General features: G+C 34.1%; 3 protein-coding genes across 7 annotated transcripts; 1 reads left to right on the top strand and 2 right to left on the bottom strand.

Annotated features, from left to right (window-relative positions):
• Window positions 1-91: 91 nt before the first annotated feature.
• Window positions 92-7,416, bottom strand: LOC103572422 (uncharacterized). 4 transcript variants are annotated; one of them, XM_008551039.3, is made up of 7 exons: window positions 7,122-7,407; window positions 6,290-7,022; window positions 6,076-6,214; window positions 5,875-5,993; window positions 4,035-4,132; window positions 3,737-3,841; window positions 92-2,365 (listed from the first exon to the last, which is right to left on the bottom strand). In XM_008551039.3, the coding sequence occupies exons 1-7, from the start codon at window positions 7,130-7,132 to the stop codon at window positions 2,059-2,061; spliced, it is 1,512 nt and encodes a 503-aa protein (XP_008549261.1). In that variant the 5' UTR covers window positions 7,133-7,407; the 3' UTR covers window positions 92-2,058. The 4 variants fall into 4 exon arrangements, with proteins under 4 accessions (XP_008549261.1, XP_008549262.1, XP_053597378.1 ...); XM_053741403.1 differs by having other exon boundaries at window positions 2,237-2,423; window positions 7,122-7,408; XM_008551040.3 differs by lacking the exon at window positions 3,737-3,841.
• Window positions 7,417-7,699: 283 nt separating this feature from the next.
• LOC103572423 (calcineurin B homologous protein 1) lies at window positions 7,700-12,701 on the top strand. The gene is made up of 4 exons (XM_008551043.3): window positions 7,700-8,015; window positions 8,083-8,346; window positions 9,021-9,114; window positions 11,202-12,701. The coding sequence occupies exons 1-4, from the start codon at window positions 7,949-7,951 to the stop codon at window positions 11,344-11,346; spliced, it is 570 nt and encodes a 189-aa protein (XP_008549265.1). The 5' UTR covers window positions 7,700-7,948; the 3' UTR covers window positions 11,347-12,701.
• A 90-nt stretch (window positions 12,702-12,791) lies between these two features.
• On the bottom strand, window positions 12,792-16,192 carry LOC103572420 (protein transport protein Sec23A). Of its 2 annotated transcripts, XM_008551036.3 has the most exons (7): window positions 15,992-16,192; window positions 15,568-15,847; window positions 15,404-15,490; window positions 13,697-15,319; window positions 13,415-13,636; window positions 13,253-13,273; window positions 12,792-13,029 (listed from the first exon to the last, which is right to left on the bottom strand). In XM_008551036.3, the coding sequence occupies exons 2-7, from the start codon at window positions 15,844-15,846 to the stop codon at window positions 12,940-12,942; spliced, it is 2,322 nt and encodes a 773-aa protein (XP_008549258.1). In that variant the 5' UTR covers window position 15,847; window positions 15,992-16,192; the 3' UTR covers window positions 12,792-12,939. The 2 variants fall into 2 exon arrangements, with proteins under 2 accessions (XP_008549258.1, XP_008549259.1); XM_008551037.3 differs by lacking the exon at window positions 13,253-13,273.
• Window positions 16,193-16,491: the final 299 nt, after the last annotated feature.

Below are 16,491 nucleotides of genomic sequence, written 5' to 3'. Positions count from 1 at the left end.
TTTCTTAATCAAAAATTAATTATTTGAATTTCAAATTTGAAAAAATTAAAAAAAAAAAGTATGATTGTAATTATTAACTAAAGTCAATATTTAAAAAATTTTTGTTTTTACTCTTAATAAATTTAATTTCAAAAATTCGCAGCCGTAAATTTATTTCCAAGCTCAGATAAATGTGCAGAAATATTCGCGATAATGTATATAAGATAGGATGTGTAAAATGTTGACGAGTCTTGTACTCGGTAAAACCAGCGAAGAATTCAACCCAACGCACCACTAGAGTCTCGACGTGGGGTCGATTATGTCAACATGGAGTTCAGTGGTTCTCCACGAGCTTACGAGTATGTATCATCAAACCAAATAAAATGTTAAGCCATAGACATGTACGCATATTTTGCTAGGATGTAGAAAAATTTATTACTCAACTCGTCAATCCTCGTTACATTACATGACATTCTTTAAATAAATATCTAATACAATATAATATAATAGTGTTAAATATTAAATATTAAATACTACATACTAGATATAAAATACTAAATATTAATGTAAACCATGCCCTAGATTTTTTTAGTTTAATTAAGACAAAGACAAAGAGTACAGTAGAAAAAACAAAGATCCATATGTAGGAATAACAGTTTGTCTACTCAAGTTATAGCGATAGCCACTTTATTGATAACGACTAAAAAAATATTTATGTATTTTATACACTCACCGAAAGTTATGTCTATAAATTAAGTATACATTTTCAGATTTTAATAAATATTAACATAACTATTTTTACTTCTTTTTTTTTTTTGTTATTTTATTTAATTATTAAAATTATGTTTATTTATTGATATAAACGAGCTTCGTATTTACAATTATAAACAAAAATACAGAGAGAAAATATCAGCATAAGTACTTGCTGGTAAATAGAATAATAATTGTATTTAAAAAAAAAAAAAAGGAAGTTTAATTCACTCGGTAATTATTATTTTAAAGCCGTGTGTTGAGAGTATATACATTAATCATATTTACTCGATAAATGTTTAAAAGTTGTACAAATGTCTACTATTATATCAATGAATATATTTTTTTATATTTATATTTATATAATGGCACTTTTTAAATTTATTATCAAACAAAATAATTATTTAATCATCTTTAAATCTATTTGTCGCTCGCGAGCCCGAGTATTGACCAATTAATTAATCGCAGAAAATATAACAATTATAATTATTTATTTAATAAACTTTTTACGTATATTTGAAAAAGGCCGCGTGATTTAAATAAAGCTTCTTATATATATGTGTATATTTAAATGTTATATATTATTACAATTATTGTATTACGTATATTAAATAATGTCGTGCGCTGAGCACATAAGTCGTTTTAAATTCTGTAAATTATTGCTATCGTTTAAATAAGCTCACTTTTTTTAAAATGATTATTAATTATTATTATTGTAATTGCAGTAATGAAATTAATGAGGTCGAATATTTATTTTTATACTGCAGACACATAATTATTATTTAAAAACTAAAGCTCTGATAAATTTATTAATTTAAAAGTATTTAGAAAAATAATTTAAGTTAAGAAAATATTATTAAGTGAATCATACACGCATCTAGCTTATCAAATAATAAAAAGATTTTTTATATAATCCTTATCAGATGCGTATTCATGAGCGGTGATAAAAATAAATACTCGTGACGATAAATAACGAGGTAATATTTTAACAATTAATTATTATTTTAAATATTATTTATAATTATTAATTTAAATACAATAAAAAAATATTTAATAAATAATTGTTGATTATTTATCTAAATAGACAGTAAATGAGCTCATTCAGATCATATTTATATATACATATATTTATTTGGCGCTATTGATATTAAAACTACTACCGTCGTGCGATTGAGGCAATCATTGGTCTACGTTTTATTATTATTATTATAATTATGATTATTATTGATATTATTGTAAATTAAAAATAAATGCATTGCTTATTATTTATAAATAAATAAAAAATATTTAAAACTCGATGTAAAAATAATTATTTAATATGAAAATATTTCAAAGATCTGTAACTGGACCGCCCATGCTGACGCTGCTGCTGATTGTCGAGTCATTGTTGCTGTAAATTGAATGTCCGGACTCGGTATCGTCGCTGTTGTCATCGTTGTCATTGTCATTGTTGCCATTATCATCATCGGGAAGCTCAGCAGTAGTGTGAGGCAACGCATCGCTGACAGACGACACTGATGCAGGAGTCGAAAAATCCACGGAGTCTACTGATTGATGACGATGACGATGGTGATGATGATCGGTGATGTTGAGACCGCTCACCTTTTTACGCAGTACCGCCACCAGTTTCTCCAGTCTGATAAATCACGTTTCCGGTTACGTTCTTTTCCTCTCTTTCTTCCCTTAATCCTCGTCTAATAATCGGTCGAAAGAAACGTATGTAAGATTTTCTTTAGAAGCAAGCTAAGCAAATAGTTTAGATTTAGAGCTAAGCCATGCTGCTGACTAGAAAATAAAGATAGATGTGTGTGGTTGTTTTTTAGTTTTTACTACGTGAGTAATTTAATTTAAATTTATTGTTAATGACAACAAGTTGGTGATAAGCGAGCAAAGTATCTATAGAAGTAAAATAAATTAAATGAAATTTATTTTTTTAGTGACTGGTGATATGATAGATTTGCTGATTAAAAAGTTAAGAGGATTAGTGTTAGTTGAGTAATTAAATAAAATAGAGGAAGTACAATAAAAGTATAGTACAGAGTGTGCGGCATGCAGACAAGATGAAACAAATGAGCAGATGATGGACCTACGTGAAATTTTTACAGTAGTATTGGCAAGTTAAAACCCAAATAATGAAGCCCCAATTTGTGATGGCACAGTAAATATGGCTTATTCAGTGGCCCCGTACGTAACCTAAATATAGGCGGTGGTAAAAGTGGCGCGTGAAGGTGCTTTGAGGACACTGGATGTCAGGATTCTCGTCGAGCACAAATTTTTAGGTACCACTGATTTTCCAGGAACCACAACGACGTCCGGTACCTCGATGCCCTCGTGTTTCTCCTGAGCTTCGGACGCTGGATGACTGCCGTCGCTGGCTTCGGACTTTTTTTCTTCAGGATTGGGGTCTGGTATGGAGGGAAGGGAACTCGTGGAGACGGCTCTCAAACAAGGAAATTTTGAAATTTTTTTAAAACTATTTGTGCCGTCGCTTTTGCGACGTACTACCGCTGTGCGATGAAAATTGTGGCCTGTTGTCACAGAGTTTCTTTCAAAGTGAAAATGCAACAATCGTTCGAAAGCTTCCCTTTGATCCGGGCGCATTGATGTGAGAGAGCCTCTAGAATTTTTCCAGTAATTATTATCAGCAATCAATTCTTTGATCTCCTTGTTTTCACTGTCTAGCTTTTCATTGATCTTGTCATCGTGGCTGGGCGGCTCTGTAAGCCGGTCCAAGGTACCAGTGGCCTCAGTGGATCCTTTTTTCCACTCCCAGTCTTCGTCAAGCTGATCTGCGCCGATGCTCTCCAGGTTCCTCGACGAGTCGGATGGGGATAAAGGTGAGGGAGATGAGTCAGACGAAGTTGAGGATGAAGTGGTGACTGGAGCAATGGAACTGGAGCTTTTGAGCTCGTGGAAGTTGGTACGCACGGGGGTGCTGGTTGTTATACAGGGTGAATTGAAAGTTAAAGACGCAATAGATCTCGTTATCGATGATGCTTCTACGCACTTAGCCACTCGATTCTCAGCAGTGTTTCTCGCCCGTGCTTCTTGGAGCTCACGTCTCAGCGCCAGTGTCTCTTCTTCGAAGGCTGCGATCTCCCGACCCTCATTGCTAGTACCAAAGCAACGTTATTAAAGCATTAGCTCATTAAACCATCCACCTTTTATTATCCCATACAAATTTTAATTAAACTTATTAATTTACATATTAACTAATTTATAAATAATCAGTCATCAGTACTGTCAAGCTACAGCGAGCAGAGTCTACCCTAAATAAAAATAAATAATTATTACACGATACTTACTTGGAGGCATTAATTTTAAGACTAGCAACCTCCTCCTCCAACTTTGCAATCCTTCTGTCTCCCTTGGCCTTTTGCTCGGTCATTTTGGCCAGTTGTTCCTACGATTAATTGCCCAATAAAAAATAAGACAAACAATTAAAGCCACCCATACTCCAGCAATGTAATAAATGATGGGCCTGGAGGACTGAGTAGGAGGAGGATGAAGCGGGCGGTGAGAGGAGAAAAAAAAACGAAACATTTTAGATGGCATGGGATATCATCCAATGGTTCAATTAGGAAATTACGTCTATGCGCTTATGGCGGATACTAGTCGGCCATTGCTACGGTTGATGAGGCTAATGGAAGGTTGAAACCCGAGAAGACCAAGTAAAGAGTAGAAAGAGGTCGAGGGAGAGGCTCTGACAGTCGCTAAGTGCCTCGACTTGGCTCTCGTATCTCCATTCTCATGTACACGATTCCCCCATCTATCTCTCTATCTCTCTCCCTCTCTCTCTTTTTTTCTCAGTATCAATCATCGCGTGCACGCATCACCCCACGTGAAACCCAATAACTTTTGAAACCACCGTTACTTCCTATATGTACATCGCAGTGTAATATACCTCGGTAGCATTAGGGTTGGACGACGCCCCTACGACGTAATCAGATCACTTATGCGCGGCTTTTTAATCCATCAATAATAAAGTTATCTCGAGTAAATTAAACGCCAGTTGACTTACGAAATTTTATAGGCCTCATTACCTTAAATATTAATCATAAAATAATAGCATATTATATATATATATATATATATGTATATGTACATATATTTTATCATTATTCAAGATGTATTTATTGTTTGATCGATGATGAAAGAGTTAATATATCGATGTCGCAATCATCTGCGACGTTATGGAAACGAATTGCATATATTTGTAATAATATATTGTGCTGACATAGGACTTAGTTGTCCTCGGAAGTCGTCGCTGACGGTAAATCTTACCGAGAACTCGAGGAATTAATTATCGTTGCACATAAAATTTTACACGCATTTTACGCCTCCGTAAGACACGGAATCTCTCAAGTGGTATATAAATTTTTTAAGCCTCCGTCCATTTATATTCCGACGTGCTTACCACGGAAGATGTGTATGTCTACCTAGTATTTATCAAGCCAGATATAACTCTTGTGAAATTCATCAAGGATGCAGCGCACGATAATTTACAACGAGCTAACTAATTTCTATGCAAACTCAGCAAACTCTTTGCTGTACTCGGCAAATAATAATATTGAAAAAAACTATCGCTAATGATGATTACATTTAATTTAATAATAATGATAATAGATTTTTCATAAATTATATTAATAATTAATGGTAAAATGATCGTGTCTCTGTTATGTAAAATTTTGTGTCTACGATAATAAAAAAAAAGAGAACGGGAACAAGAGGTAGAGAAGTATCACCTGGCCCGGTCCTGATCAAACAGAGCACACGAACCAGAGCAAACATCTGATGGATGACCGAACCTGAAGAGGCAAGCTGTAGGATACCAGGCTTTACTGCCCCGGTATCGCGTCTTTCGTTTAATGGACACGTAAAATTTATGTATCAGCCTCTGGACGGCGTCTTTCCGTTCCCACATTTCCCAAGGAACTCAATAATAATCAACTAATATTTACATTGTTTTGAAAACTCGGCGGTTTTGGTGAGGTAGGGAGACGCGGGGATCGGGTTTCTGGCTGCGGCTGATGGTATTAGTTGGTAGGAAAGTAGTAATAAAAAGGCTGCGGTATAATGTGAAGAATGAATCGACGGGTCCCGAGCCCAGTCGTGACGGTTGTAATGAGTATAATTTGATCTTACCTTGAGGTCGTCAAGCTCTAGTAGTTTTTGTCGGGTTTTCTCCTCAACTATCGCGTTTATTCTTGCATCGATTGTTTCATCTAACGTTTTATTTGCTTGTCGAATCTCGCTAATAATATCTACAAAATAAATATTAATTTAACTTAAGCTAGAGTATATTTAAATAGACAGTGGTTAAATATTGTTTATTATTAAATATACCTGATAACATTCCTGGCTGATAATCTGAGGACGCGTGTTGTTTTATTTCACCTAATTCCGTAGTTACATTTTCTAATGACAGTTTTGTTTCGTTAAGTTGTTTAAACATCTGGCTATTTGCTTCTCTTAGCGCAGTCATCTGTTAATATACCAGACATTATTATTATTTTAACGCTAGCTCATAAACTAAAAATTAAAAGCAAACAAAAATTACCTGCTCGACTAAAGAAAGAACGAGTTTATTATTTTTCCCGATAGTCGTGATAGAACTGGAGCTGCCACCGCTGTCAGAGTCCTCGCTGTTGGTGTAAGGCGGCAGGTCTGCAGGACCTAGACCTGGGTCCGAGTACCTCCTGTGCTCCGAATTCAAGTCATCGCCGTCAGTGACGATGTGATTGTTAGCAGAAGGAGGCAGTGAAGTGTAGTCTCCATTCTGGTACAAAGTTGAGAAGCTGGTCCTGTTTTCCTGGAGACTCGAGTACCCGTTGGCGACTCCGCTGATGTTGCTGATGTTGCTGATGCCCTGATGGGCCTGGGAATGGGTCGGATGGTGCTGGGGAATGTTTCTCCTGGGTCTGCCTCGCGGTGGTCGGTAGTTTGGCTGAGGAGTCGGCCTGTACAGAGGATAGATCCCCGGCATCGAGACGGGTTCCATCGCATAGGCCACGGGAACTGTAGAGTACCCGCAGAAACTTGGATCGGACATCGTAGTGAAGAGTCTCTGGCCATTGCGCATCGGTGCAACATGAGGGCCAACTGCTGCTGATTGTTGCCAGAACATCGGAGCGTAATCAATACCCGGTACCGGGTCGCAACTCATATCCGTTTGATCTTCACTGCACCAGCTATCGACCTTGTTGACGTTGCTCCTTTTGTTTCCTCTTTTTTTATGTTTCCTCGAGGAACTTGATGTTTTGTTTGGTCTCCCAGGCGACATGTTCTCCATCCTATTATTAGAAAAAATAAATAGAAGTAGCTTTTATTAAATTTTTATACAAAAACGCACGAGTTATAAATCATGTAAACAATCTTGACTCGTGACTTACCTCTCCTCCATGACGTAAAGTGTAAACGATTTAAGGCACTTGTTATATATCCAAACAAACTTTTAAATAATAATTATTATTATTACTCAGCATTAAATCTGTATGAGTATTAACACAGGGGCAAATGTGTGCACAATTTAACCAGAGCAGACTAACGTCTGTGTTTTAATAACCGCTATTAATATACATACACATCAGGTTTAAATATAAAATATTATTAGAATCAGTCACACACAAAACATCATCAGCAAACACTTGCTTTCAATGCCGCCATTGTTATGAATGACCGAAACTACAATTACGAACCCCCGCTCCTCAGTAATTTTTACACGAGCAAAAAAAATTTAAATAACAAACCATGACCTTGAGTTGACAACTTCAACTCCAAGTACCGAGGAGATGAGCCAGTTCACCAGGTTATCAGTGTAATTTATTAGAAAATTAATTACTGATGATTTTACTGGACGAGAGGGCTGGCGGTAAATTTAAATTGTCAGAACTCGGGCGGAATTTAAAATTCACTGGGGCTGGGGACTTTGCCGCGTAATTCGTCACTGGGGTAAAGATGGCCGCGGACATGGGAGTAATGGGGGCCTAACCTATCAGCTGTCACACAAAAATTGATTTGTGTAGTAAGTAGCAAGTAATATTATTTAAGCGTACTTTGCCCTCACATCATCATTAAACGATAATGTGTACGCTAAGGACTGAGTATTAATTTAATAAAACACTTGCTTGGTGAATATAAATTCTCATTGCTATCAAGTCCACTCAGCTCTGGTCTGGTATTTAATAGTCATTTATATAATTAACTGGAATAAATAATAATGGGCAATAAATCAAGTCTGCTTTTGCGCGAGGAGGAAATTGCACAGATCCAAGAAGCCACTGGATGTAAGTTTTGTCAATAATTTATTTTATGATGAAATTTCATTTACGATTTATTTATTTATTGTTTTAGTTACTCCAAATCAAATAGAACGACTGTACAGCAGATTTACGAGCCTAGATCGGGGTGATTGTGGCACTCTGAGTCGGGAAGACTTCCTGAGGATTCCTGAGCTGGCTATAAACCCGCTAGGTGAAAGAATTGTCAATGCATTTTTCGAAGAAAGTGGAAATGACAGGGTTAATTTTTTGCAATTTATGCAAGTACTTGCTCTATTTAGGCCGATTAAAAAAAATAGTCCGAATAGGCTGAATAATAGGCAGGAAAAATTGAGATGTAAGTGCAGAAAGTAATTTATTCATTCATTTGTTAATATTAAAGCCATTCACAGACAGTTCTCCCCATTTTTTTTTAAATTTTCAATGACAGCTGTCATGTGTATCAAAGTTATGAATGTGAATGTAGCAGTCAGACAAATTTAAAATTATTAATAAGTAGAGTAAATAATTAATAAAATAAAATTTATAAAAAATGCAGATTTAGAAAATTTTTAATTTAATAAGCGCATTTTTTATAAAAATTATTTTTTTAATTACTTACTCTATTTATATAAAATTTTGAATTTATCTGATGTTTGCTACATTCACACTCAGACCCGGAAGTTAGGAAACAATTAAAAAATTTCGGATTTTTTATTTCAACAAATTAATTAAAAAAAAAATAAAATAAAAATATGCACATGTAGAAAATGAAAATAGATAGAGGTGCAATTTTTTCAAATATTTTTTTTATATAATTTATTGTTTTTAAAAAAAATTAAAAAATTATTAAACATCAGCTAACTTCAATATCATAAATAAATTACTCTCCAAGTTTTTACAATCGATAATTGAGTTGACAGTGATGCTGATAATATTTGTTGGTGTGTCAATTAAAATTTCGCAATTATTGATCGTGAAAAAATTGCCGTATTATTTAAATTAATTAATTATTATTATTATTATTTACAGTTGCCTTTAAAATGTATGACTTAGATAATGACGAAATGATCTCCAAAGATGAACTCTTAGCTATTTTGCATATGATGGTTGGTGCTAACATTAGGTAAGACCTAATTAATAAATTTATCTAACTTACATTTAAATTTTATTAGTTTATTTCATAACGCGAAAAAATAGCTGATTGATAAAAATTTTTATGAGATGGTAAATTTTGATTCAATAATTTTCTTGTCTTCCAGTATTAGAATGAGTTGGGAAACCAATGAAAAGTTGTATAATAATCGAAATAATGGGAGTGAATGTAAAAGACGGGGAATAATTTATAATTTCAAATAAATAAATAAATTAATTTGAATAATGAAGTTTAAAAATACGCGGGCACTATTTTTTCGATTATCTGAATGAATATATTTTTCTATTCATATTTTATTTATTTATTTTAAAATTTGAAAAATTCACACTCATATTGGAATAAACAATAAATTTATCACTTATCTTGTATTATGTTTTGCATTGCGCATGGTCACAAGCAGTGCTGCGCATATCGGAATCCACCTTTACTAAATATTCTTACTTGCGCGGTAAATTTAAATATTCGGAAAATAAATTATTAGAAATACGAGAGAAATTTTACGTAAATCAAAATAAAATGGCGGCAGAACATGATAAAAATATTTGAAAATAAAAACGCAAGTGTTTGAACAAACCTTGGTGGAGAAATAATATGCAGAAGGGTGTCCTAATACACTTGGAGATTTGAAATAAATTGCTCCAAGTGTATTTCAGCTAAAAAACGTCACTTGACTGCTATTTTCTACCAGACGATGCCAGGTGATTTTGTTCAGGAACTTGGAAGTTATCAGCACCAGCAATTCACATCACTTTACACTAACACTAAACACTGAACACTTTTCACTTGCACTAAACACTGAACACTTTGCATAATTTAAATTATCAAAAGAAATGTTACAATCACTGTACAATTTTACACGACTCCACTGCAATACTGTTTTTCAATTCAAACGTAAAGAAGGATGTAGACTACTACTGAAGTTGTCGAAGATACTGACTGCCACTATCGAACCGTCAGTTGATACACAGCAATCGATTTTGCGATTCATTCGATTGCCCCCACTCTAGTAAAAATTTGAACGCTAAACATAGCAAAGCGCAGTAGCGTCAACTTGGCGCGAAATTTCAAAATTGAAATTTAATAATTTCATTAAAATTTATTTGTGTCAATAATTATATTCAGTAAACTCAAAAATAATTCGAAAAATAAATTATTAAAAATGTGAGAAAAATTTAAAATCGTAAGTCAAAATAAAATGGCGGTAGTATGTGATAGAAAAATATTTGAAAAATTGAAAAAAAAAAAAAAAAAAAAAAAAAAAACACGAAAGTGTTTGAACAAACCTTGGTGGAGAAATAATATGCAGAAGGGTGTCCTAATACACTTGGAGATTTGAAATAAATTGCTCCAAGTGTATTTCAGCTAAAAAACGTCACTTAACTGCTATTTCCCCACCAGACGATGCCAGATGATTTTGGTCAGGAACGAGGAAGCCAGCAGCAGCCATCAGCAACACTTTTCACTAGCACTGAACACTCAATAATTAACGACACCACAAACACTGCACAATTTAAATTTTACAAACACTGCACATTTTAATTAAACAATAACTATAAGCAACAAATTTTATGGATAATTACACGACGCCACTTTAATACTGTCTATTAATTCAAACGCAAAGAAAAATCTGAACTACTGCTGCCATTGTTAATGATACTGACTGCCGCTATCGAACCGCCAGTTGATACACAGCAATCGATTCGCGATTCATTCGACTGCCCCCACTCTAGCAAAAATTTGAACGTCGACTACAGTGACGCGCAGTAGCGCTAACTTGGCGCGAAATTTCAAAATTGAAATTTAATCATTTTATTGAAATTTGTGTGAATAATTATATTAATTATACTAAAAAATTTTCCTTAAATTTTGTATTTTTATCAATAATTCATTAATTATTTTCATTATTTACGCGGCAAATTTGAATATTAAAAAAATTAGTTATTAGAAATTAGGGAAAACTAAAAATCGAACGTCAAAATAAAATGGCAACAGAATATAAGAGAAAACGACGTGATTGTTTATGTTTAAAAAAAATAATAAATATATTTGAATTCCAGTGAAGAACAACTCAATAGTATTGTGGAGAGGACGATTGTTGAAGCTGACGAGAACGGCGACAACATGATCTCGTTCGAGGAGTTCTGTAAAGTACTCGAGAGGACAGACGTCGAGCAGAAGATGTCTATACGTTTTCTTAGTTAGAGACAATTTATTATTATACATATATGAAAATTAATTAATGAACAAATTAATTAATTTAAATAATTATATATAGAATGAACCAAGTGTAAATAGTACTTGATATATATTTATTTTACGGGTGAACTGCTGATGCCATATACTAGCAAATGTCTTTTAATGATTGAGATTAATGGATCAAATTTTCTTTTAAGTCATTGTTATAATTGTTTATTATTATTATTATTTTATTTAAACTTGGCTGTTTATAAATAATTTGAATAATTATTTTTAAAGCTCATTTTACCAAATATATAATTACATACGAATAATTATCGGCCAATACTTTTAATGACAATTACTCTTGGTTATAAAGATAACATAAATGAACTTTGTACTTATTTTTTTTGAGTGCTAAATTAAACGTCAATTTTAAAAAAAAATTTGTTTACTTTTTTTCTAGGGGTATGCGAATCTAATCGAATATATTTAAATTCGGAATTTAAAATAATTTGAAAGTTCGAATTATTTGAAACTCTTAAAACTTCACGATTCGAATCTAAAAAATTCTGATCTTTCAAGTATAAAATTTTTATTCAAGGCCAGCCTCAGACGGTGTCCCCCACTTTTTAAAAATATTCAATGACTTTGAACTGTCATAACAGTATTTAAATTTTCATAATTAATAAAAAAAAATTAAAGCATTAATTGAAAAACAAACAACGCAGTTACAATTTCGCCGAGGTATAGAATTTAATAAAAATTACTGTCGTTATCAATTAGGAATTAAATGAAATTTATTTTTCAAATTTCGTTTATCTCCTAATTGATGTCAATTGTAAATCATTTTTTTAAAAATCTATCTTTGCGAAAGTGTAATTGTGTTGCCCTTTTTTCAAATAATGCTTCAACTATTTTTTAATTAATTATCAAAATTTTAATACTATCATTATAACTGAAAGTCATTGAATATTCCAAAAAAGCGGGGAGGGGGGCACTGTTTGAGAATAGCCTTAATTTTTTAAGAAACCAAAAATAAAATTTTGTAGATTCGTATCGGAGTTTTACTTTTGTACCTCTGACAAAAATTTGAATAATTCGATCTACTCGCACACCCTTATTTTTTACATAAGTATTTAACCCATTACATTACTATTAATTACAACCATAATTATAAGCGATAAAAATAATAATAATTGTCTACACATATTTTATAAGCCCTCATTTTTTATCCGTACATAAAAAATAATTGTCTATTACAAGTAAGTATGAATGTTTAAAAATAATTAATAAAATTTTTAAAATATTTAAAACTATTGTAAATATACAAGTAATTATTAATTAATATATCTGCATTGTAATTGATACCGTTAATTAATTAAATAATATATAATTTTAATTCGACGTCCCCAGAGTAATTAAAAAAAAAAAAAATTGCATTGAATTGATTTTCATTGCTTGGAATCAGATACATGGACAATATAATTGAATTTATTTATAATTATAACTTAATTAATTAATTAGTTATTAATATTGTTGATTTAATATAAAAGGAATAATAATAATAATATATATATATATTTAATTTTATTAATTATAATTGGATCCTACGGCTTCTTAAGCTTGCGACGAAACCGCCAATTTTTTAAGATGTTCCATAAATACTTGGAGACTGACGTCATCAGTCAGCACAGGTGCTCCGCTTTCCTGAATAACAATTAATAAATAAATTATTAAATAAACCGGATTAAGTTAATTTATTGATTATTTAATAAGCAATTATATTAATTAAATAAATATATAAATGATATCTGCAGGTAAATGGTGATTGATAAATGTTAGTAGAGGTATAAGCGATTTAAATAGTCCCCAGTACCAGTGAGTAAATTAAAATAAAATAAAAAAAAAAAAATTAAAAAGTGACACACACCCCGCTTGGTAACGGCATCCCCTGGTTCACAGGATCATGGTGAAAAAAAATAAATAATGATTAAAAAAAAAACTCAATACTGCATTCACATTCACAGATGATCTGTGGCTGATGTGACGCTGACTAGACTAGATAAATTATTTTAAATTATTATAGACTTACCGCTCCGTAAGCGTACATGTTGTTATGCGTTTGACTCGGGTTGACTTTGCTGAGCAAGAATCTAGCCTGGGAACCACCTTGTTCAGTGTCGATGTAACGCGGAGCTGGGAATCTTCCGGCTAGGATTTCAGCAGCATCGTCTACTGGTGCTGCTAATAGCTGGCGGAAGTTTTCGTATTCTGGCTGATCTTGATACTTCAGTTGTCTCCACTGTGCTATTGTCTGTGAAATAATTAATAATTAATAATTAATTAATTAAACTGGTGATTGATAAAAAATTACCTCTCCGTGGAATATCAGGATTTGGAAGAAAGTATCCATGAGTAAAATTCTGTCAGGCTGAATGGACGAAGTGTCAAGCAAGACTGGCTCTGGTGGTCCATTGAATCCGTAGCTGTAGAGAATAGGCTGGACCATTATTAGAGAGTTAGTCAAGTCTTCGCGCATCAACATGTGTCTGTAGAAGCTGGTTTCGTCCGGGGAGTTGTTGAACACTTGAAGGAATTGGGATCTACGCAAGTGATACATGAACTGAGGATATAAAGAAAAGTTTTCGGCTAATCTGAAGCTGTTGGGATCGTCCTTGGCATACTCTCCGAACTTCTGGCAAAGTCTGATAAGCATCCTGTCGACCCAACGTAATACGTCATGGCCATCATCACTCTCAGCGCGATTTACTGCCAGCCTTGACATCAAAACAGCGGCAGCCTCTTGGTCAAACCCAGCGCTGATGTGATGCAGTGAAGTGGTCGCATCAGCCCAATTTCGTGCGACAGTAGTAACTCTTATTCTACGCTGACCACTGCTGTGCTGATACTGCGTTATAAATTGGATACACCCACGACCTCCTTGAGGAATGGGAGCGGAATTTTGATTAACAACCTCGAAGAATACTGCTGCGGTGGTAGAGGGCATCAGTGCGCAGAACTTCCACTGACAAGTACCACCGAGTCCGACTTCCTGTTCACCTACACAAGCTCCTTTGACATTTAGGGACACGCAAGGCCCAATAACCCCAGAAACTTTTAGCTCCCGTGATGTCTTTACCTCCAGAGTGGCATTGAATGCCATTTTCAAGTCTTTTTTAGCGTCTTTGGCGAAGACACGTTGGAAAGTTTGTTTGAATAATGAGGAATTGAATGAATCCCCCATAATCATATGCCCGCCAGTTGAATTACAACACTGTCGCATCTCCAACAGTCCAGTTTGGTCCAAGGCACAGGCGTAAATATCAATAATGTGACCATTTGCGGCAGCACGAGCAGCTAGAGAGTCATAGTGTTTAGTAGCTTTCTTCATATGCTTGGCATTGTCCTTGTGGATGTCATGATGAGAACGAATTGGCAGACGAAGTTCATCAGTTACGACTTGACCGGGACCTTGAGAGCAAGGACCGCCGACAAACATCATAATTCTGGCACCAGTGTTCGCGTAGCTGGCCTCCAATAGACCTGTGGCGACAGCCAAAGCTACTCCAGTAGACCTCAGAGGTCTTTTGCCGACACCGACTGGCCAAGGATCGCGTTGGAGCTCTCCCAGTAAGTCAGTCAAACTCATGTCGCATTTGTGGACAGGCTGAAGGAATCTATTTGCTGGTGGAAGCGGTTGTCCCGTAGGTGCTCGCTGCTGACTTTGACCAGGAGCTTGTCTTCCAATGCCCAGCATGTCTTGGACTTGTTTAGGCTGAAGGTCTTTCGTACCTCGGAACACGTAGCTCTTGCTGCAGCCTTCGCAGCCCAACTCATGCACCTGGACCATTTTACCGAAGGTAATCAAACCTATTAATGCACTAGGTGGTAATAGTGATAGTGACATTTGTAGAGAGTCTTTCAAGGCACCTAATTCTTCCTCGTCCATGCAAGTATCCACGACAAGTAAAAATATTGGAGGCAAACATTGCGCTCTCTGTAAAATAAATTTTAAACATTTGTCGTCACGCTCATAAATGATAACTACTATCATAAAGTAATTAATAGATTACAAAATTACCGTTATCGTGTATTCTACCGTAGAAAACATGGGAATCAGCTCTGCTGGTTGATGTTGCTCCGAAATAGCAGCATATTGTGGAGGAAACTAAAAAAAATCATCAGATAATCAGTAGTACTTTTGACACTCAAAAAACTCATGACGTCACTCAATAATTGACTTACTGGATTCCTTTGGAAACAAAAGTTGCATCCCCAGAGCTTCGCGCGATAGTCAACCTGACAGAGCGGATTAAGTATCGCTCTGCATGTCGACCTGGTGCACAAAACTGGGTCATAAGAAATAGGAGGCAAGTCCGGACGTTCTTTTATCAGCTGATAGAGTGCCCCCAGGGGTACAACCATCCTCGTAGCTTCGACTTTCGACGAAGCAAAAACGTTCCACGTAAACCGAACTCCATCCCTGTCTTCATTCTGTTGTATAAAATCTTCGTAGGTCGTCATTCTATCAAAAATTAAAGTTTTTGATAAATAATCTGCTTCAATGACAAATATTTACCCAAAGTTTAATTTCTTAACACAGATCAATGGATTATTTATTTTAAAAATTAGGCTAACAGACTGGTTAGGTTAAAGATGTAGAACTTACCTGAATAGTGTGCAAGTCTTTTAATTTATTTGTGTAAATTAACGGAGTATTTTATAATTTAAATTTAAAATTAATGGCTATTCGTGGACGATGATTTTGTGAATTACCATTTTATTTTGTTAAACAATAAATGGGTGATACTCAAGAGACCCGTCATTGAAGCCACGTCACTCGGCAAAGTCTTGATAACTTTAACGTAAAATGGAACGACGGATCAGCTTTTGCGTGGACAAGAACGCATGCGCTGTCAGCATTTCTGTCAAATTTAAATACGTTAAATAAATAAATAAATATGATGTGTTTTTATTAATATAATTATTATTAACAATTGTATACATACTTTTTTAAAAAATATTAACGTTTTTATTCCGATGGATATATTGATAAAGATAAAAAATTTGAATAAATGACAGGAGAAAATTTTTTAAACTTGAAAAATTTATTTGCAGCTGCTAAAATAAAAATACAAATATGATTCGCGTGTGTTTGTATTTTAATGT

Source organism: Microplitis demolitor, chromosome 8, assembly GCF_026212275.2.
Source record: "Microplitis demolitor isolate Queensland-Clemson2020A chromosome 8, iyMicDemo2.1a, whole genome shotgun sequence".
Lineage (NCBI taxonomy): Eukaryota > Metazoa > Arthropoda > Insecta > Hymenoptera > Braconidae > Microplitis > Microplitis demolitor.
Note: the sequence above shows the minus strand (reverse complement) of the source record. Positions and strands in the feature narration are given on the sequence as shown.

What these genes read in the sequence shown, in the direction of transcription:
- LOC103572422 (XM_008551038.3), bottom strand. An exon ending in TTCTTTCTTTAGTCGAGCAG is followed by an intron (nt 6,215 to 6,289) that starts GTAATTTTTGTT and finishes GTATATTAACAG; the next exon opens with ATGACTGCGCTAAGAGAAGC. An exon ending in TCAGCCAGGAATGTTATCAG is followed by an intron (nt 5,994 to 6,075) that starts GTATATTTAATA and finishes TTTATTTTGTAG; the next exon opens with ATATTATTAGCGAGATTCGA.
- LOC103572420 (XM_008551036.3), bottom strand. Translation starts at nt 15,846, where the DNA reads ATGACGACCTACGAAGATTTTATACAACAGAATGAAGACAGGGATGGA. An exon ending in TCCTGATATTCCACGGAGAG is followed by an intron (nt 13,637 to 13,696) that starts GTAATTTTTTAT and finishes ATTATTTCACAG; the next exon opens with ACAATAGCACAGTGGAGACA. An exon ending in ACATGTACGCTTACGGAGCG is followed by an intron (nt 13,274 to 13,414) that starts GTAAGTCTATAA and finishes CCTGTGAACCAG; the next exon opens with GGGATGCCGTTACCAAGCGG.
- LOC103572423 (XM_008551043.3), top strand. Translation starts at nt 7,949, where the DNA reads ATGGGCAATAAATCAAGTCTGCTTTTGCGCGAGGAGGAAATTGCACAG. An exon ending in GATCCAAGAAGCCACTGGAT is followed by an intron (nt 8,016 to 8,082) that starts GTAAGTTTTGTC and finishes TTATTGTTTTAG; the next exon opens with TTACTCCAAATCAAATAGAA. An exon ending in ATGGTTGGTGCTAACATTAG is followed by an intron (nt 9,115 to 11,201) that starts GTAAGACCTAAT and finishes TTTGAATTCCAG; the next exon opens with TGAAGAACAACTCAATAGTA.